We start from the raw sequence: 21333 nt of genomic DNA on the forward strand, positions 1-21333 counted from the left end.
CTTATTTCCTTTCTGGGCGTCCCAAGTTATTTGCACTCTTTCCATTTTTAGTAACAATTTATACCTACAGTCGTAATTGTTGACTTTGTCTATCACTCATTCCTTAATCTCCGTGCCCAAAAGGAAAGGTGCGAGTAGTGTGGGACGGAGGGAGTACTAATACTGCAAAGTGCAAACAAAAGCGGCACGCCTTTTTAAGGAAAATAACATGCCATTTTAGAGCATCCAAAGTGGGGCGCTCTAAGGGGCTCCCTATGCACCACCGCGTCAGCATTTTATCATCCTGCCCTTCCACCTGCACTGGGGCGCCCTAAGCATTTTTTTCTATTTGAATACTTAAATAACTACAAAAATTGGGAAAAACCTTCATTTCATTTAAAAAATTAATACATTACAATACGGATTACAAAAAAAATACGCAAACTCAGCGACGGCGGTTACGGGCCCACACTTCTTCAACCATGTAGTTCATGAGCTGCGCATAGTCGTGTTGGTTGCGCATTGAGGCCTGTCTAGATAGAACCTCATTGAAGTCCGTCGGTAATCCTCAAGCGAGGGGCTCGGTCGCCCACAGTGTTGCAATGCGAGAAATGTTCGTATGAAAAATAGAATGACAATCGAGGTTTAAATAGACAAATTTCAAATTTAAAAAAAAAAAAAAACAAAAACGTGTTGCATCGTCCGCGCCATCGTCCGCGGCGCCCACAGTGGGTGGACGATGGCGCGGACGATGCCCTATCGTCCGCGGACTAAGCGTAGGGCGCGGATGACGCATCGTCCGTCGTCCACAGAGCCACAATGGTGGACGATAGCGCGCCCACTGTGGATGGCCTTATGAAAGAGTATAAAATAATACTCCCTCCGTCCCCGATTAATTGTCACTCTTTTCTATTTCGGTCCGTCCCTCAATAATTGTCACACTTCATTTTTACCATAAATGGTAAGTAGGTACCACATTCCACTAACTCACTTCACTCACATTTTATTATAAAACCAATTTAAAAAAGTGGGTCTCACATTCTACTAACTTTTTCAACCAATTTCTCTTTATATTTCTTAAACTCCGTGTCCGGTCAAAGAGTGATAATTAATCGGAGATGGATGGAGCATTATACTAGTCATGTTTAATGACTTAGGCTTCTTCTTCCCCGTTTTGCTTCCGCCATTGTTACATTTATTCCTGTAACTTTTTTCATTTTCAGGTTATATTCAGCCCCACTAATCATCCAGTTTTCAGTAATTTAGTCATCTACAGCATTCAGATAGTAAGGGATTAAGACAATTTTTGAAAATTTCAAAAAATATACAAGTACAAAAAACCAAAAAAAAAAAATTGGTAAGGGCTTAAGCCCTACCATCTCCTTTACTGCGTCTGCTCCTGAATATATTCGTGTTGACATCTATAATATAGGTTGTTGGCATAGTTAGCAATTCGAAAATAGTTAACAACTGATCATATCCCCATTTATTTAGGTACAGTATAAGTATTTATATTATCGAAATCGGTAGATGTTTCACGTTTTCCAGTTATAGACACGAGAATCATTCAAATGCTACACATGCAAGTAAGGTAAATTGTTCATATATCTAAGCCTCAAAATAACTATTTTGTCTAAGAACATTCAAAATAGGCTCAGTCTTCCACCCTCTCAAAATACCTTCTGTCGGCTGCCACATTTTCAGTCCTCCCAAAAATACCTCACAGCCTTCCAACAGCCCTCAGCTCTCCCTCCCAACACCTTCCTATTTAATTTATTTTAATTATTGATGTTTATCAAATATTAAAACAATAAATATGAAATTAATAGGAAAAAAGGAGAAAACTCAAACATGCTTTATTAATATAAATAATAAAAAACTTCCACTACAATTTACACAAAAAACAACCTTCTTCAAGCTTCAACACGCCGCCCGACTCACTAGTCGAAGTCCTCCCCATCATCCCCAGCACCGTCCCCAGTGGCATCCCCAACATCTTCCGCATCGTCGTCGATTGGCAACCCCATATTGCGCTTCATCGAATTCATGACGAGAAATAACTCTCTCTTGACTTTGGGGTCGGTTGCGTCGACCCAATGTACAACGGCGTCGAACAAGTGCTTCGACGCTTGCATCTTGATGCTTTCAGACAGATTCGAATTGGTGGTGCCCGACTGGACTTCCATGGACCCGCTGGAAGCTCCTCTCGACATCTGCATCGCCGTTTTCTAGCCCATCAGACGTTGGCGGCGGGGAACTGGGGGAGGCTCTACTTCGACATCGTCGTTGAGGTCGATGGAACCAATCGTTGTCGTGATTCATTATATCTAGAGAGAATTAATGAGAGGTGTCAATAAAAGTTGTACTCGAGAGAACGAGGTGTGTGAATAAAATAAAGTGCAATGAGTTGTATATATAGAGTTTGAAATAATAAATAAATAAAATTAAAATGCGGGACCAAGGTCGGCGCACAATAGACGCCGAGCGACCGCCATCCGCCCAAACGACGCCCAACGTGGTCACCTGTCCCCTGGCGCCCATCCCCATCAAAGATTAAGCACACCAACTCTATTAATCACTTTTTCAATATTTAATTAATTTTTATTTTTTTATGATAGTTTTACTAATGATCATTTGAGAACAACGTTATATTTTCATATTATTTTTAATGAAAACATAATTTCTTTATAACAATTATAATTATATATATATATATCAAAATTTGTAAAAAAAACAAATACTACAAAAATGATAAAACTACAAAAATACAAAACAGAGTATTTAGAGATATTTTGGAATGCACTTTGACATATTTTGGCAGCTGAAAAATATTAAAATTGGTGAAATATTCTTGAGAAAGATTGAAATTTTAGGATAAATTGAATATGGGAAATGAAGAATAACTCATCTGTCATCGATTATCATCTATAATTAACAAAAACAGATATTACTAAATATAGGAAGGGATTATAACAAAGAACATATTATTTGTAGAGAAAGAAGGTATTTTCTCTGTTTATAGAAGATAGAAAAAAGCAATACATATAAATGATATAAATAATTATGCGTAAAATATGACACAATCTTATTTGTTACTACTCGATATAGAGACAGACGAAGATTACGTACTCATATAGTCCTATTTTCATTTGTTAGCTTTTTTTAAAAAAAATGGTATATTTTGGAAGGTTTAAATCGTAAAAGGCAAGCAAAGGTTCAACGTACACAGAATATTCAAAAAACTAGCAAAAACAGCAGAGTAACAACTAACAAAAGAAGGCCTACAAACCACATACAAGCACCAAAGCAACCAAGTAACAACACCCCAAAGATACCGCTAATAAAAGAAGAAGAGATAGAAAAGTCAAACCATGAGCTTCACCAAGCAATAAACTTGCTACTTTTAATCTTTTCATTTGTTAATAGAGAGTGACGGGGGAAGATTGTGTACTAGTACTATTTTTATTACTCAGTATTTAACTTCATGTAGATTAAGAACATAGAGATCATGTACTATCTCCATTTTTTACAATAGAATTTTTTTTAAATAATATAAATTTTACTAATACATAACTGATAATTGAAGTATACTTAGTAAAGATTGAGTCTCAACTTATTAGACAGATCAAATTTTTCCTAAATAAAAAAATTATAATTTTAAGGACAAAACATAAAAAATATTTGATTACTAATATTTTTAAGGAACGGATGTACATCAGAAGAAAGTTGAGTCACTTCTTTTTTGTAATCGTTTTGAAAAAACCGTACTTAAGAAATAGTAAAAGTGAGTGAATAGTAAAGTAAATTAATTATGTACATTATTCTCACTTTTACTTTATTATTTATCTACTTTAACTATTTATTACGATTTTTTCAAAATGATTAAAAAAAGTGACTCAACTTTTTTGAGACAGATGAAAAAAAAAATTTTGGTTATTATGAATAGAGTATAGAGACCATGATCACAATAAATATTGTCAATCTTATTTTAGGGGTGCAAGCCAATTCCAATGTAATCTTATTAATTAAGAAAACTTATTCTTTCTAGCTCCCTCCCTTATCACTAATCATGCTAATTACTACTTCCAAAGGTCATCCGCAACGCTGTCTCTTATTCGTCTCTTAACCGTCTCATCTCTTCACTATTCATGGGCTCCACTGTACTTTTCACCCCATCTCTTAACTAAGAGACAACACATGCACCCATTAATCTCTTAACCATCACATCCCTTAACCATTCATTCAATTTCATTTTTTATTTTTATTTCCAACAAATTCAATTGATAAAAACACACTTCATTAAATAAAATAAAATTACAACTTAAAATTCTAAAAAAATAAAAAAACACATTAATAAAATCCTAAAAAAATAAAAAATACATAATTTAAATTCTTCCGCTCACTCTCTCTAAATTCAAAATCTCAAAACTCAAAAAAGCAGAAGAAGATATCATCAGTTGCGACGTCTTATTCCGTGGGATCAAAGCTCGAGGCAACAAAAATTCGCAGCGATAGACTTGGGGAGGTGAAAGATTTTATTTCGAATTTGGGAGAGAGCTCCGACGAACTTTTAGTCTGTGGATTCCAACGATACTTGAAAATTCAGGGTGTTTGATTTTTTTATTCGATGCATTTGCTCAAATGGATCCATGAATGGATTAAATTTGGGAGAAGAATAATGTTTTGAGATGAAGAATGTAGAGTGTTTGAGTGAGAATACAGAGTTTTTTTATGATGGATTAATTTGTGGGAATGATTTGATATTTATAGAAGTAATTGGAGGCTTAAAAAAAATTAAAAAAGTAAAAATTTACAAAAAATGGCTATACACGGCTAGTATATTTTTGGGGTTTTTTTATTTAAATTTTCAAACTTTCGTGATTTTTTTAAAAAAAACAAAAAAAACATTTTTTCAGATAAAAAAGACGCTCACTCGCGGGCGAGTAGGCTTCACGGACGAACCGGAGCGCGTGGCGAGTTGTCTCGCGAGACTTCCCTCCACGGCGAGATAAGGGACGGGATGGGGACGAGACGGAGCCCGCAATGCTGTCTCGATGCGGTCTCGTCTCTCCGAGACGAGATAGAGCCCGCAACGAGACGCGTTGCGGGTGCCCTAATTCTCTTCTCTTTAAAGCTGTAATTATAGTAGAACACATTTAATAAGGGCATCTCCAATAGTTCGTCGACAAGCAATAGCCCAACCATAGCCCAGCCACAAACTCCTCTGCCACATCATCAGCACTAAAAAACTCATGCCACATCATCAGGACAAGTAACTGGACAAGCAATAGCCCAACCATAGCCTAGCCACATCATCAGCACTAAAAACAAATAATTAACAATTACACAAAATTCGGAATTAAATTTACAACACATATACGGGAAAATGCAATAATTTTATTTAAATTAAAAAAAGTAAATTATAAAAAAATTACATAATTAAAAAAAACTCTTCTTCCACACACGAATTACGGAATTACAAAATTAAAAATTACAATCACGCAAATATGAAATTAAATTTACGACACAGGTACGAGAAAATGCAATAATTTTATTTAAATGTAAAAAAGTAAATTATAAAAAAAATAAAAAAAAAAACTAAATCGGCTAGCCGATTCCGAGCCTACAATGGCGGCTAGCGGATCGGCAAGAGCCCGCGATTCGGCTAGAGCTCGCCGATCGGCTAGCCGTTTTGCCGCTCGCCGCCTACAATAGTTCGGCTAGCGACCGGCCAGCGCCGGAATCGACTAGCCGGTCCGCTAGCCTATTATTGGAGATGCTCGAAGTGGCGGTAAGATCGCACTCTCTTTAAGCCATGTCCAATATAGCACGTGTGGATTGGGACCATTAGCGGAATTCCCACACGCACCAGTCACACCACAGTTACATTACTTAATCTGGAAGTTTAAACCTGCACCAGAAAAAAATCCTAAAAAAAAGAAGAAGAGATTTTTTATTTTTCCCCAATTCTGACTAAAATGTGATTGGTCGAGACAGCACAAAATCCCAAACCTTCATCTCAGGTGACGCCGCCTACGAAATTCAAACCTTCAACAGTCCAGTTTAAAAAGAAAGAAGCCAAGATCCAAATTCCCACAAAATATCTTGTCTTCCTCGACCCCACACTTGGTATCTTTACTCTATTGCAAATTTTTGTGCTCGAAAGTGCGATTTACACACACAAGAACTGGAAAATGAGACGAAACCGCGTAGCTCCACCGCCTTATGCAAAAATTCCTGATTTTTTCTCTCCCCTTTTTCTTTTCTTTATTTCGATTTTGTCTGCGGATGGGTTTCGGTTGGCAATACCTATATATACCTCAGCCCCACCCACATTTTTGCCGACCATTTTTCCGCCTTCCGATATTTTTACCCCCGCTTCAAAAATCTTCCCATTTGAGCCAAAACCGTAATGAACCCTGATGACAGCCCTCGCCCTCGCCCTCGCACTAGCACTAGCACTCTTCCAATGCCCTGTTTTACTTCCGGTGACGAACCGCCACCACCTGTTACGGCGGTTTTCCCAAATCCGCCGTCATTTCCTTTCTCGACAGAGTCTCTGTCTGTAGAGCCGCCGCCGTTCTCTCCTTTCATGAACTTCGACTCGTTTGAGGCCCAATTTGAGTCCAAACCGGACATCGCCCCTCAGCCGTTGGAGTCTCTGTATGAAACTCCAATTCCGCCTTTTCTGAGCAAGACGTTTGATTTGGTGGATGATCCTTCGTTGGATAAGATCATTGCTTGGGGTGCAAGAGGCGATAGCTTTGTGGTGTGGGATCCTGTTGAATTTGCGAGGATGGTCTTACCAAGAAATTTCAAGCACAATAATTTCTCCAGTTTTGTGCGTCAGCTCAATACATATGTGGGTATTGATTTCATTTCTGTCTCGGATGCTGTTGGTCTCTATTTGCGCTTGCTTTCTTTTAGCTGATTATGTCTGTTTATGCAAAATTTTCTATGTAATTCCTGCTTCTTTCTTCTTCTTTATGTATTTTTTTTCTCTCTTTCTGTTTTGATGTTTCTGGAAAATTGTACTATATAGCTACATTCCACAACAAGGACTTTTTGTAATCAGATATAATTTGTACTGAGATTTATATAATTCGGAGACAATTTGTATTCCTAATTCTTGATGTTGATATCTTGAGCTGGATGATATTCTCTCTTCATGTGCAGTGGTTGCTGTGTTCTTTGGACCTTGCCCCTGCATTGGAATGATCAATGGTGGATTTTGCTCATATATAGTATAACTTAATTTCAGGGATATCTGTGCATATATGTATGTGTTTATATTATTTCTGCCATTATATATTGCTGGATTCAAGAAGGAGCCTTCTTGTGGTGATAATCTGTAATGGAAATCAAAGACTTTTGTATAATAATACCAAAACCTTTCACAACTTGTGTCTCTGTTTTCCTTGGATGAATATTATATATTGAGACTTTAACAGCTGCTGTAAATGATTGAACCTTGGTGTCGAATCATATTGTAAACTAACAATACTTCACATTATGCTCTACCTCCTCCTCCAAATGAGTAGAGGAACTGGAATGCCCATCTCGTCACAGGTAGAAGATAAGATTTTTGTGCAACATTTACTTGGGATAGTGGATGTATTATTTGCATGAAATCATGTGTGGATATAACTTGTACTGATCTCATTACATGTATCATGATGCAGATGGTGTATGGACGTTGGACCTATGCATATGTTTTGTGCATATTTAAGCTGTTCTTGTGGTTATTGGGAATGGGTTTCAGGTGTGTAATTTTTTGTTTACGTTGCGCAGGGATTTCGCAAAATTGATGCAGATAAGTGGGAGTTTGCAAATGAGGGATTCTTGAGAGGGCAGAGGCATCTGTTGAAAAATATCCAAAGGCGCAAATCGCTACATCCTCAGCATACTGGAAGCTCCTCTGGATTGTCTGATGAGGCAGGCAAAGTTGAATTGGGAGGTGAAATGGAACGTCTGAGGAAAGAGAGGCATTCGATGATGCAGGAGGTGGTCGAATTGCAGCATCAGCAGCGTGGTACAGTTAAGCATATGGAAATGGTTAACGAGAAGCTCCAGACAGCAGAGAAAAGGCAGAAACAGATGGTCTCATTCTTAGGAAAGATCTTTCAGAACCCAGCTTTTCTAACTCGCTTTCAGCAGATGAGGCAACAAAAAAGCCTCGCCTCCCCAAGGACAGCGAGGAAATTTGTGAAACATCAAGTGCACGAGTCTGGTACGTCTGATTCATCCCCCAAACAACAGATTGTGAGCTGCCAAGATGAGCTTGGCAATCCTTTCATGCCCAAACAACTTCCCTGTCCTCCCTTGCAAGGTATAATGGGAGACGTGCCATTTGGAATTGACGATACTTCACTAAGTGAATACGCAAGGATGGATGAATTCCTCAGTGACCCAGAGCCCAGCGAAGCAGTTTTTAAAGGCAAGGGTGTTGTTGCAGGTCCCGAATATTTCATGTCGTTTCCAGAGGACTTTGTGGAGGAGAAGAAGATTCCTGAATTCTCAAGTGCAGAAACTCAGTCTATGGCCGTTGAGGAGGGTCTTTGGAGCACGGGATTTGGAGCAAGTGCCGGTATGTCTAGTTCCACTGAGTTGTGGGGTAATGTTAGCAGTTACGGCACACCAGAAATATCAGATGTTTGGAACATAGGTTCACTGCAGAGAGCAGGAAGTTCGGGAATTGACAAGTGGTTGAACCAAGACTCCCCTTTTAGTGAGTTAGATAACGAAGGCCAACAAAATAGAGATGATTATTCTAAGAAGTTGCATCCATGAGATCTCTCTTGGATCCTTCTTCACAGTATAGTTAAATTCATTTGATGGACCATAAAATAATATCATCATTATTATAGACTACTCTTTTTAGCATTTGATCATTGGGCCTCAATCATTTTCCCATATTCATTGTTGTTTCAAATTTTTTTGTCTCATGTTATGCAACAGTTATGAGCTTTTGCATAATCCTACTAATGCACCTCTGTTTTAAGCTGTGGGCGCACGGGCAAGCACACACGAGAGGGCACGAGAAGATGCTGCTGCAACACTCTTTACCGAAGGTGAGCAAATTTTGAAGTGTTTTCATCTTCATCTGTCAGTATTTGATTGCATTTCTTTATTCTTCCCTATATATCACTCGATCATATATATACATGCTTTGATGGATTGAATACGTTGATTTGCCCTTGTTGCGTTTCGAGTATAAAAATGCACGTAGATAAGCTGTGAACAGAATCTGCAGTATTGAGGCAACCAAACGTGGAGAGGAGAAGTCCAAAGCAGAAAACAGGGGATCAATTATCCATTTACGCATGTATTTTCGTGTACATTGTGTTTACACGATGTTGAATCATGTTTAATTGACGCATGTATTTTCGTTGGTATGTTGAAGAATGTGAAATTGATTTATTGATTATGAAGGTTTGGTCATGCAACATTTTGAATTCCATTGTATAGTGTGTTGAAATATAAACTATACTAGTGAGTAGTAGTATTATTTTATGAAGCTATCTTCGGCAACTCTTGATTAATTTTAACTAGTGTTATCACCCGTGCTATGCACGGGGCATAAGATTTTTAAATAATGAAGTTAAATTTTAAGATAAGAAAAAAAAAGAGGATAAAGAGAATTAATAATATTTATGATTAAAAAAATGTATTAATTATAATAAGTATTCATAACATTATAAAGGATTAAAAATATTATAAACAGTAATAAAAAGAGAAATGTAATATTTATGTTTGGCAAACGATTTTATGCAATATTAATTTATGATATGAGTGGAGTAAAATAAAATAAAACAAATGACAAACATGAGATACACGATTAATGATAAATAGTGGGTTAGTTAGAATAAGATATATAAATAAAAGAAAATATATGTGCAAATGAGGATAGGAGATGAAAAAATCATATAATTTAAATAAATAAATAGTTCATTAATTTTAATCAACAAAACATATGTATTCAAAAAATAAATTCTATGCATGTGGAAATATATATTTACGTAATCTTATGTAGCATTAAACAAAATTCTTATAATCACGTTTGCACACTTAAATATTTCTATCTATACGTTGACATAAAAAAAATTATCAATCGCTTCCATATTATCCTCTTTATATACCCATAATGCAAATGGTAATACAAAATGATGAATAATTTGGAACACGGATATTATAATTAAAATATTAACAATAGTAACCTTAATGTCTTTAATCACAACGGTTGCGTACTAAAATATTTCAAATTAAATCACTCATGAGACAATAGTCAAAGGGAATTGACAGTTCGTAAAACTTGAATGACAATTTTGGATCAGAAGTTAAAGAAATTATAGGAATCAAAACTTTTTCACCAGCGTTATGACCAATCAAAACTTTCGCCTCGAAAACATGATTACCAAAACGTGTGATTATCAACAGAGTTCCATTACACAACTCATTAGAATGATCAATGTTCCTTATCAACAAAACATGAAAACCAACCTTCAAAAGCTATGCATGATTAGGAATACCAAACGACTTCAAATTATTCAGCAAAAAATTTCCTTGAGAAGCCAAGATAAAAAAAAATGAGATCATCCAATAATCACATCTTAGCTGACTACTTACTTTCTTATGTTTAATTTCAGACCATGGAATAACTTGATATGCATGACCAAAGATTAAATGCAAATTTTGTATACGAAAAAAAATAATTTTTTATTTCCACCATGTATACATATAAAAAGTTAATTATCACTAAAAATAAGTGATAACAGTTCACTTAAAATTTATACTACACTTTATATTATAAGTAAATATAGGATGAGACAAAGGATTATATATTTGTGTTGTCATTTAGCTTGGTAATAATATGAAAATAAGTATTGAAATAAAGGATTTCGATTTTCCTCATCATTATTATTTTAATACATAATACTATATACATTATATTATATATATGTTTATTTCCACCATGTATACATATAAAAAGTTAATTATTACTTAAAATAAGTGATAACAGTTCATCACTTAAAATTTATACTATACTTTATATTATAAGAATTCATACAAACTTTATAAATTAGATTTAATTTTAAATATTTATAATTTCATATAATTTCATAATTTATTCGATAAACTTTATAGTATTAAAATATTTAAATAAAAATTCTAAAATCCTCCATTAGATCCAACCCACTAAACCCACTTTATACCTAAAAAGGCTAAACTAAAGCCCAAATAATATGTACATTAATAATTAATCCTACAAACCCTATACAAATGTTCAACCTCCATCTCTCTTTCTCCTCTCTGTTCGTCCCTTCCTCTCACCCCGGCGGATATCATCTCCGCTCTTCTGTCTCGCCTGCGCTGCCTCTCCGCCCGCTTCCCTCCAGCCTCGCGGCCCTCCGCCACCACATAAAACCACACTTCAAACCCAGCGCTGCCGTCAGCGACGACCCCTTTCAGTGCCGCTTTCATCGAATTGCACAAGCGACGCTTCTTTGCCGATCTTGCAGTAGAAGCTCCGTCTTCCTCGCACCAAATTGACCAGCGCCATGCACTGGTCGTGGCCGACGGTCAGCGCTATCTTACCCGAGGGATGCACGGACATCGAATTGATCGTTTTTTTGTGAATTTTGACGGATTTGAGCAGCATGAAGGGGTCGGCGTCATAGATGGAGACCGAGCCATTGGCGTCGGCTGCGAGGAGGTTCCGCGGGAGGGAGGAGAGGGAAGGTGGGGAGTAGAAGGCGACGGATGTGACGGAGGCGGATTGGTGGAAGGATCCTACCTCGGAAGAGGAGGCAAGGTCGTAGATTTTGACGCAGTCGTCGTTGCCGCCTGAGACCGCGACGGTGCCGCCGACGGCGACGGTTTTGATGGTGGAGAGGTTGGAGGGGAAGGAGAAGAGTGAGGTTAGGGTTAGTGAACGGTTCAGTTTGTAGCCCCAAATGAAACGCTCGTATGACCCTGCCACCAAACTCATCTTTGGAGAAAACCAGTTGAGAGAAAGAGAGAGAATGAGGGCCAGGGTTAGTGAACGATTCAGTTTATAAATGTCTTAAACTTCTCATAGAAGCCATTTTTTTCTACATTTCATTGGGCTAATTTTTATCCAATAATATTTACCTTTTTTTGCCCAATAGATACATTTCCCGCTCAAATGTGTGCCACATAGACTCCAAAAACTGTCCCTTTAGATATCGATAGACTAGTGAGTTAATTAGATCAGGATTATGGTCAAAATAAGTAAGATCTGATAATCTATAATCAATATTAATAATTAGCTAAACAAAGATTAGCAATGAATTCATTCAATTAATTAAATAATTTAAAAATTAGCCGCCCTTGTACGGCAAGTGCCTCTATACAGATTACAGATTATAGAGTAGCAACACCGGATTATAGATGATTCAGAAATTCATTGTTCAATTGCAAAAGTTTTTAATAAATCCTGTAACTTGTCTTTCTTCTGTTCTGTTACTACATCGGTGAACTGGGTTGGTACCTATGATACTTTGTTCTAATTAATAAATCTAGTGGAGATTTGCTAATTACACTATGAACTTGAGGATAACTGCATTAACAAGTTCAAGGTAAATGGTCAATTTTATTTTATGTTTAGAGAGTGTTTACCTAAAAAATGTTCACCATTTCGATAATTACCATTTAATACATAGCGATATCATGTTCACCACAATTTTTTCTCTTAGACATTTTATTTCTAAAATGAAACAATAGGTAGATAGGAGAAATACTTAATTGATCATTTACCCACAAGTGTATTATAAATCCAAACAGATACAATGAAACGAAAGCTCAACAAAATTGATATGGTATTTCCACACTCTAATCAAAATTTACTTGAGTTGTCGGTCGTTCTTTATACTCTTTCATGTTTTTGCAATAAAATTACAAAACATACAAACTAATGTAACATATGTACACTTATTATTGCATTAACATCGACGTTGTAACTTTTCAGGTGATACCCTAATTTAACATATACTATATCGAAAAGCTGCACACAAAATTGAGAATTGCATGTGAATTGGGGGTTTTCTGTAGAACAGTTATTTGGAAAACATGCCTCTATAAGACAATATCGCTAAATATAATTATATGAACACGCTTCTGTTTCTGGCTTCAATTGATGATGCAAGAGCTAAACAGTCTCTTTTAAATGCCTAGTAAAAGAAAGGACTTGCAGATTCTCAGAATACCTTAAGAATGATCACACCTTCTTCAACTTTCGCAAAAATGTCAGTTCATCAATAATTTCAACTAGCTTTTATGTACACAAGAACACCTGAAACAAGAATAAAGAGACACGAAGTTCAATCAGAGAATTTTCCGCAGCTTCAAAACCAACCCAGCAGGAAGTTACACTAGACTACTAGTGCGGAGAAAAGATTTCAATAAGTCGATAGTTTTCAAGATAAACAACCTTGCAATCCAGGCATCAGCCTTCATGCTAGAAAGTGATCAGAGAATCCATGCAGAAAAGTTGTGAGCTTTTACTGATGTCCAAAAATCTTCAAATTAGTTGTAGTTCAGCACGGCCAGCTGGTTTGATTCTTGATGGAGACTTAATTAGTGGTGCCAAAGATTCCATTATACTGGAAAACGAGGGCCGTTTCCAGGGCTCGCTGCAGTTATAATGATACGGTCAGTATGAGTGGTATGTTCAGCTGGGAACTAGTCTACTTTTGGAGATGATAAATATACTCAGTCCAGCGACTCTTCCATTACAGTTACAAAACTAACCATTTATGTGGATCACTTTCTTTTCTCATACTTTTCTCAACTTTAGGTGACATTATGGAATGTCTATGTGTATGTGATGGCGTGCTTGTGTATGTGATGTCTAACATGCATCCTAGGAAAGAGAATTCATTTTTCCATGCAGTTTCTCCGGTTTGCATCTGCCCAAACCTAGTAACTTCTGCAATTTAGCTACTAAAATGAACTTGTACATTCCAAACATCAAATCAAACAAGATAGCATACTCACTTGGCCCAGCAGGCTACAATTATGTCTGCTACTTGAGGATTCAGACCCTCAGGAATTTCAAGCCTCTTTCCCTTAAAACCAACTGCTGCTACAACCTTGATGACAAAAAGAGAAGTTAAAATTTTTACTTGGGCTCAAACCGAATGCTAAGAACGATAACAGCAAGAAAAGAAGCAACACGACTCTCTCAACAACATTGAGGGACTTAGTGGATGCATTATTTAGATTTTCCATGTAGAATGGCAGCCACACATCACCTGCCGACTTGTAATTAACTTAAAAACCTTATCATTAATAATCTTGCCACTAGAGACCTCTTCCAGTTATAACTTAAATAGAACATTATGTCACTGTGGATATAACAGCTAGTACCACTTACAGTATGCATTATTCCAAAGTATGAGTAACTAAAAACCATTCAATCAACTTTTTCCACTTACAACAGTAGGTCAAGGTATATTTTGGAAAACAGTGAATTTGTTAGTATCTAGCAACCAGCATAAAAATGGACTTGACCACAATTATTTATGCCTTTCAAAGCAAGTTCACCAACCTGTGCAGGATTCAAGTTGCCCCATGGTTGCTGCAAGGTTGCCAGCTCCCACAGAATCACACCAAAACTGTATATATCTGATTTTTCATTTGATGGTTCATCACGGAGAACTTCAGGTGCCATCCACTCAGGCTATCAGTAATTAAAATTAATTTCGTATTAATTGATGAGAACTCTCCAAACAAGAAAAAGTTCAAGGCATCAGATCGTTGCAAAATTGCAGCAAACTTACAGTTCCAGCAGCTGACTTGGAAGAAAGAAACGTGTTTGCTTTGAAACGGGAGAGACCAAAATCACATACCTGATGCAGATATTTTATAGGTGAGATTCCATGCAAATAAATGAAATAACTTAAAAGGGTAAACAAGATTGGTTGGCAGAGGGCAATCCTGTATGAAGGAGGACACATTGAGTTATAACGTACATTCCTACTTGCTTCAAGAATACGGCGATCTGTGACATGCATCACACATCAATCACATGGAGGCTATTACAGGGAGTTCATGTTTCAAGGTTAAGAAGAAATCTTAGCTTCTATTCCAGAAAAATACACAGGTCAGATACTTAGATTAATGTATAACCATGTTAAAACAATATTTTCACATACCAGGAAACATGCCCATAATAGTCTGAAAGCTTCATATAAGTATCACTTATCATTAGAAACAGTAATGAAGTCACAAACAATAGTACATCATAGTTAGTATTGGATCATATCCATAACATGCCTATCAACCAACTCAGCTTTATATCATGCAGAAGTATCCATCCTTTAGATAGCCCATTTTCATACCTTAACAGTATACTTTATGTCAACTAAAAGATTAGGAGATTTCAAGTCTCTATGAACAATTGGAGGGTTGTGTTTGTGAAGATAATTCATCCCCTTTGCCTGTAGGAGAAAATTATCACTAGTCAAATCTCCAAAAGTTTTAAACTGAAAAGATGGGAACGGGGCTGACATGGGACTTGATTTTAACAAGGAGCTGCTACAATCCTAACAAAGCAAATTGAAACGCACCACATCATAAGCCATACTCAACCGACGTCTCTCATCCAACACCTCTCTTGCACCATGTTTATGCAATAGCCTATACAGGCTACCTCTGGAGAGAAAGACAAATGCATAAACAGTTAAGAATACTGAAAGTGATCTATGATAACTAAAGTATTAACATCTGAAATTCAAATGAAAAACAAATACCTGGATAAATATTCTGTTACTATTGACAAGTTTGGTGGCTCCGTCACAGTTCCCATAAGGAGCACTATATTTGGATGGCGCAATCTTTTCATGATTGCCACCTGCCCCAGTGAAAAGATCAAGATAACATCATATTGCACAAACAAGGCAGGTTGAAGCAAAGATTAGAAAGAATTGGCATGTACCTCTCGTAAAAATTCCTTGAACCTTTCTGCATGAAAATCTTGTTCCATAAGAATCTTGACGGCTACATCCTGGAAGATACAATCTCTTGTGAGATAAAAACTCTTAATATAAAATACTGAATATATTATTTAGGGAAAAATAAGATACTCAGAAATTACACTTCACAGAAGCACGGGAAATAGAATCATACTTTCAATTTAACAAGTGGGACCAGCTCAAGTCACAACAACATTAACATGCAAGGTCTTTTTAAAGATTAGAAGGATGGATATCATACCGAATCATTCCATTCAGCACGAAGAACTGTACCAAAAGAACCTGTAGATGAAAATCATTGGGCAAATAATTAAGAAGAATACAAGAGTGCCGTGTTCTCCAGTTCCCAAAATATGATTAAGAATATATTTTTACAACCACAAGACATAAGTACCTGCCCCGATCCTGTCCTTTATAACTAGATCATCCCAGTGAATCTTCAGCTCTTCAATATCAAAGGCTAGGTCAGCACTTGATTTAGTTTGAAATAACATATTTCCTCCATTTCCTCTGGGACCTGGCACAACTTTATGCCGGACTGGAGGGGGAGGCTTTAAAGGAGTTGAGCCTTTTACTTTACCTGAGAGTTTAAAGCATGCTGAGCATTAGATATTTGGGAAAGCAACGGTTGTAGTTTAGAACATGCATCCAAGAGTTTGTAAAGCGGCATACAAGAAACTTCCTCCTCCTTACTTGAGCTCGGAGGAGTGCCCGTACTGTCATCTTTATTCTTATCTGATTGTCTAGGGTATATGGAATCACCAGCACCTGCATCAGTAACAGGTTCAGCTATCACCACCCACCCAAAAAAGGAAACAAGGAAGAGGAAAAGAAAAAAGAATTTAAAAGAAGGAACTCTTCAATACTCAAGGGCTAAAGACACTAAACCCATAAAACTGACCAATAAAATCAAATTACACCAATTAAGCAACTAAGTGCCAAATCACGTGTCATCAACACAGAACAGTAAAGAATAAATGCTGCTCTACACGAAGCAGGATTTAATAAATACTACTCCCTCCGTCCATGAAAAATAGGGCACTTTCATTCTTTGCACTCGTTTTGCAAAAATGATAATAAATAGTTAAAGTGGAGAGAAGTAAAGTACAAGAGAGAATAATGTAGAGAAGTCTCTTGTCTATATTATTCTCTCTCGTACTTTTCTTTCTCTTCACTTTAACTATTTATTATCATTTTTTCAAAACGAGTGCAGAAAATGAAAGTGCCCTATTTTTTGTGGACGGAGGGAGTACTATTCAGTAATATCTACCACCTAAATTTTCAGAAGTTACCACCTAATAAATTCAGGTGATAGTTTTTTATAGTTTGTAATCAGATTATTTTATTGTTGAGATCCTGCTTACTGTATTAATAACATTATTGACGTCAGGATTAAATTTGTTAGAAATATTAAGAAAAATGAATAAACAGTACACAACCAGAGGGTAAAAATTAGTATTACATGTGATTATGTGATGCACGAGCAATGCTAGTATACTTGAGAAAGTTGAAAAGGTAGTGACATAGGCATATAGCCAAGGGAAGGCTAGTGAGACTTGCCAAAAGATAAAGCAAACACAGGAAGGGTCAATTTTATAGAAAATCACCTGCTAATGATTCATCAAATATTTGGTTAAGCGATTGATATTCCAAAAAGTACTGTTTCGCCAGCAGCCTGAAGTCAATTGTAGGCTCCACCTTCTTGGATTGCGGATAACGCAATGGAGAAGAAATGGAGATTGTAGATGGACCATTTGACATAGAATCGGGTTCACATAAGCATCCTGGTTTCTCAATCAGATCAATAAGATATTCCCTGATTTGAAACATGATTAAGAAAATGAGCAACCATACACCTGAAATGAATTTTAGTAACAGCACCAACACAACATGCCAGTAAATTAGTCTTTATATCATTAGGATGTTCAGACACGACACGTGGAGAGTCCATTTGTCAAATTTCCCTCAACTGACAGAACGGCAATAACCAATAAAGTAAGAGCGTACTTAGAGGTGACATCACTATCTAGGAATTACCATTAGTTTATGAACAAAACAGAGCAGCTGTACTCAAACAGTTCGCTCATATTCAGCACCAATATGAAATTAATTCTAAAGATCTTTTATAAGCCTCTGGAATGTGAAACTTCAGTTTTTTATATAAACTTGGGAAGTTACAGCTGGACTAAATGAATGCTATGCATAAAGGAGTAAGAAATACCTGTCTAGCTCAAATCGAACCAGACATGAGGAACCATCTTCTCGATTACAAAATTTACATCCTTTCGCAATCCGACAAGGTAATCCAATAACGTCGGCTAAAACCTGCCAAAATAATAATATTAATAATAGATGAGGTGCCATGGAAAACTATTTCCAAGAGACATCTTCACTGTCAATTTTGTCTTCTCTGGATTCAGTTTTACTACTAATATTTTTTAAAGCAAAGAACTGTGGACATTCTCTTAGGACATAGCCGAGATAACAACTCTGTATATAGGGTATCTAGGTCAAATACAGGTCTGTTAGAACTAAGAAAGAGTTAATTTTGAAAGGAAACGATAACAAGTAACTTCAACTTGTAGAGAGCATACTTTGAATAACAAGGATCTGTGCTTGCAGAGGCCGACAGACACACTGCCAATAGGTAGAACAACAGACCCCAAACAATCTTTCAAGTTATCACTATGATGTTTCCATATCTGATTTAAGTCGTCTTCCCCATTAGAAGCTGCATGCCTTAGAGAAAAGAAAACATAATTACAACACAAATCAATTTGCTGGAAAGCTTCAGTAGGAACTTCAAGTGCTCACCCCATACGATTGCAAACTATCTTTGCAAGCTGGTCAACAACTTCCTTAGTTGTAATGCTACTAGATGATACGGTATGAACCTGGTTTTGCAACTCTCTCAAGCTAGGATCACCATGTCTATCAACTACAATTACTTCGACAGAAGACATAGTGGCAGGATCAACGGCCTTCATTGATTCAAGAGATGGAATTCGGCCACTTTCCTGAAGATCAGAGCATACAGCCCAGACATATGGTACCATCCCGTGAATGGAGTAAAACCCATCAGGTATTTTGTCAGAGTATGATAAACAGCCATTTACCTGAAGAAAACAAATATATGAATTTGGATATCCCAATAAAGTAGAAATATGATGCACAATTTATTTTACTCATCATATCATATTCATATTACATTAAAGTAAACCCACAAATATGTGCCGTGTGAATATTATTCAAGCCCTGCGGATATCCCTGTTTCTTTATGCAGTCTTTAACCTAGATAGCCATTCTCCATATTACGTTTACATAATTCTCAAATCAGTTGATTAAGTATCATCAACAATAATGACGATGACTACCAACTACATCACAGAACAGTTCCAAATGATTCCGAATAAAAAAAGACGATATGGTCCTTACTAAAGATTAAATACCTGGAAGCCAGAGCAACTTCACCTTATACAGAAATCACTTATTTCAATGAATATAGTAAGCGACATAAGTTACCAACTAAGATAAGACAAAATACGGAACTGTCAGGCTCAATTTTGGATTTATTATGCTGCGGTTTGGGTACACATGCTGTAATTGTATTTACTAACGACGGAAACACTTTCTATCATAGATATCAGACGTCATTATAACAAGATCTTATTTGCTGGCGTCAATCGACATCCCATTTAGTTAATTGCCATATACTGCGTTAATGTAGATGCTAGTGTCTTGGTTGGACATGAAGGGGAATACACCAAACTCTTATTTTCAGTTTACAAAGATACGGATCAGAAAAGATTAGAACAGACACTAAAAAGACAACTAGCAAAATACACTTGGGATATTATATTGCAGTTCGTCTTCATAAATCTAACGACAAAAAGATTCTGGTTCTGATACAATATTAACATCTCCAGAAGGTTAGACCAGCTATCTACGGGGTATCCTTTTTCACAAATACTTGAATCTTGAAAATTGAATCCTTGACATAGAGACATGCAAGAAGCAGGTGAGTACTCGAGTTGTACGTGCAAATAAACACACCAAACTTTGACAGTCCAGAATCTAAAATAAGTAAATGTCATGAACGAGGACTTGTATAAATGCAATAGCAGCCCCGCAGTCACTTGCCACCCACTAATATCCCTCATAAAGAAGTGTACTAAGTTACTCAATAATGTTTCAAACTATAAGAATTAGGTCTTGGTTGGTTCCAACAATTGTCACTGCCCAATTTATCTTTCACTGTCTAACTATACGAACATGATGTTTTAACCCTAGGGCTATTAAGTATCGTTCACATTACCCAGAATCGATGAGAAATGGCCTCAGCTGAAGAAGAAGGGCGGCAAGCAGATTCATTCGGCGCCGGATCCAACAAATTAGGGTCATCAGCACAGGTAGCTTCTGAGGAGAGTCGGAGAGCCAAGGCCAGCTGCAACTGGTAGCTCTCCTCCGTCTGCTGCGCCCAGCTCTTACGCGACGACGAGCTCCCGGCGCCCCTAGCCGACGCTTCTTCTGCCTTAGCCCTGAGTTCGCTGCCGCCGTCGCTGAAATGACTAAAAACCCCATCCGGATTCGAGAGGGAGGCCGGCGGGAAGTAGTCCCCCGATACGGAGCTCTCACCGAAGCTGCTCCCACTCGATTGCCTCTGCAACCCGAAAGAGCTTGCAAACGACGTCGGTCCGATCCGGCTCTGCTGCTGCGAAACCATCCGCTGATCGATCGCGTCGCAGTCGTAGGCGGTGGCTCCTCCGAGCTTGCTCTTGTCTCCGGAGTGCGATTCGTAATAGCAGGGCTGCGGCGGTGCGGCGGCGGCGGAGTATTTGGGGCGGTAGGGCGGGTCGTCGGGAATTTGGCTCAGCAAAGTGTAATTGGATCGTCGGCCGGGTAATTCCATTGGAATTGAGGCAGTAAATGCAAGAGATCGGAATTCATTGAATTTGACGCAGCGCCATGGTTTTAATTTCTTCGTTTGTTGGCTTTCTGGTGAAGATTTTGTTTGTATCTCTCTTTGTCTCCTACTTTCCGCTTGCGATTGTCGGAAGGTGGGATGTTTCAGTTAAATGGCGTAATCCTATTATTCTTCTTCCCGGTCAATTTTCAACCTACACTGCACCAAGGCATAGTTTGGTAATCCTGGGTTGATAATTTATCATGCATTTATCATGAAAGTACATGTTTGTAGTGTTGCCCACGGTTCGGAACCGCCGGTTCCGGTTTGGTCGAATGCGGAACCGGACCGTGAGGCTATTTCACGGTTCCGGTTCCGGTTCGGAACCGCCAGTTTTTCCGGCAGTTTAGGCGGTTCCGGTTCGGAACCGACGGTTTCGCGGTTCGATTATTTTTT

The 21333-nt window shown here is 37.4% G+C and overlaps 3 protein-coding genes across 8 annotated transcripts; 1 reads left to right on the forward strand and 2 right to left on the reverse strand.

Annotated features, from left to right (window-relative positions):
* Positions 1–6005: 6005 nt before the first annotated feature.
* On the forward strand, positions 6006–9406 carry LOC121765434 (heat stress transcription factor A-3-like). Of its 3 annotated transcripts, none has more exons than XM_042161593.1 (4): positions 6006–6841; positions 7771–8566; positions 8982–9050; positions 9224–9406. In XM_042161593.1, exons 1-4 carry the CDS (start codon positions 6392–6394, stop codon positions 9337–9339), a joined length of 1431 nt encoding a protein of 476 aa, XP_042017527.1. In that variant the 5' UTR covers positions 6006–6391; the 3' UTR covers positions 9340–9406. The 3 variants fall into 3 exon arrangements, with proteins under 3 accessions (XP_042017527.1, XP_042017528.1, XP_042017526.1); XM_042161594.1 differs by having other exon boundaries at positions 9233–9406; XM_042161592.1 differs by lacking the exons at positions 8982–9050; positions 9224–9406 and having other exon boundaries at positions 6012–6841; positions 7771–8862.
* A 2022-nt stretch (positions 9407–11428) lies between these two features.
* On the reverse strand, positions 11429–11968 carry LOC121764381 (p21-activated protein kinase-interacting protein 1-like). The gene has a single exon (XM_042160415.1). It carries the CDS (start codon positions 11966–11968, stop codon positions 11429–11431), a length of 540 nt encoding a protein of 179 aa, XP_042016349.1.
* A 1023-nt stretch (positions 11969–12991) lies between these two features.
* Positions 12992–21111, reverse strand: LOC121765372 (serine/threonine-protein kinase CTR1-like). 4 transcript variants are annotated; one of them, XM_042161500.1, is made up of 17 exons: positions 20290–21111; positions 18789–19090; positions 18569–18713; positions 18196–18299; positions 17582–17790; positions 16668–16742; positions 16369–16554; positions 16216–16256; positions 15938–16006; positions 15753–15853; positions 15570–15654; positions 15342–15440; positions 14781–14849; positions 14549–14680; positions 13996–14090; positions 13430–13631; positions 12992–13291 (listed from the first exon to the last, which is right to left on the reverse strand). In XM_042161500.1, the coding sequence occupies exons 1-16, from the start codon at positions 20881–20883 to the stop codon at positions 13520–13522; spliced, it is 2418 nt and encodes an 805-aa protein (XP_042017434.1). In that variant the 5' UTR covers positions 20884–21111; the 3' UTR covers positions 12992–13291; positions 13430–13519. The 4 variants fall into 4 exon arrangements, with proteins under 4 accessions (XP_042017434.1, XP_042017433.1, XP_042017435.1 ...); XM_042161499.1 differs by having other exon boundaries at positions 16647–16742; XM_042161501.1 differs by lacking the exons at positions 12992–13291; positions 13430–13631 and adding an exon at positions 14973–15001 and having other exon boundaries at positions 16647–16742.
* Between the last annotated feature and the right edge of the window lie 222 nt (positions 21112–21333).

Source organism: Salvia splendens, chromosome 14 (genome assembly GCF_004379255.2).
Source record: "Salvia splendens isolate huo1 chromosome 14, SspV2, whole genome shotgun sequence".
Lineage (NCBI taxonomy): Eukaryota > Viridiplantae > Streptophyta > Magnoliopsida > Lamiales > Lamiaceae > Salvia > Salvia splendens.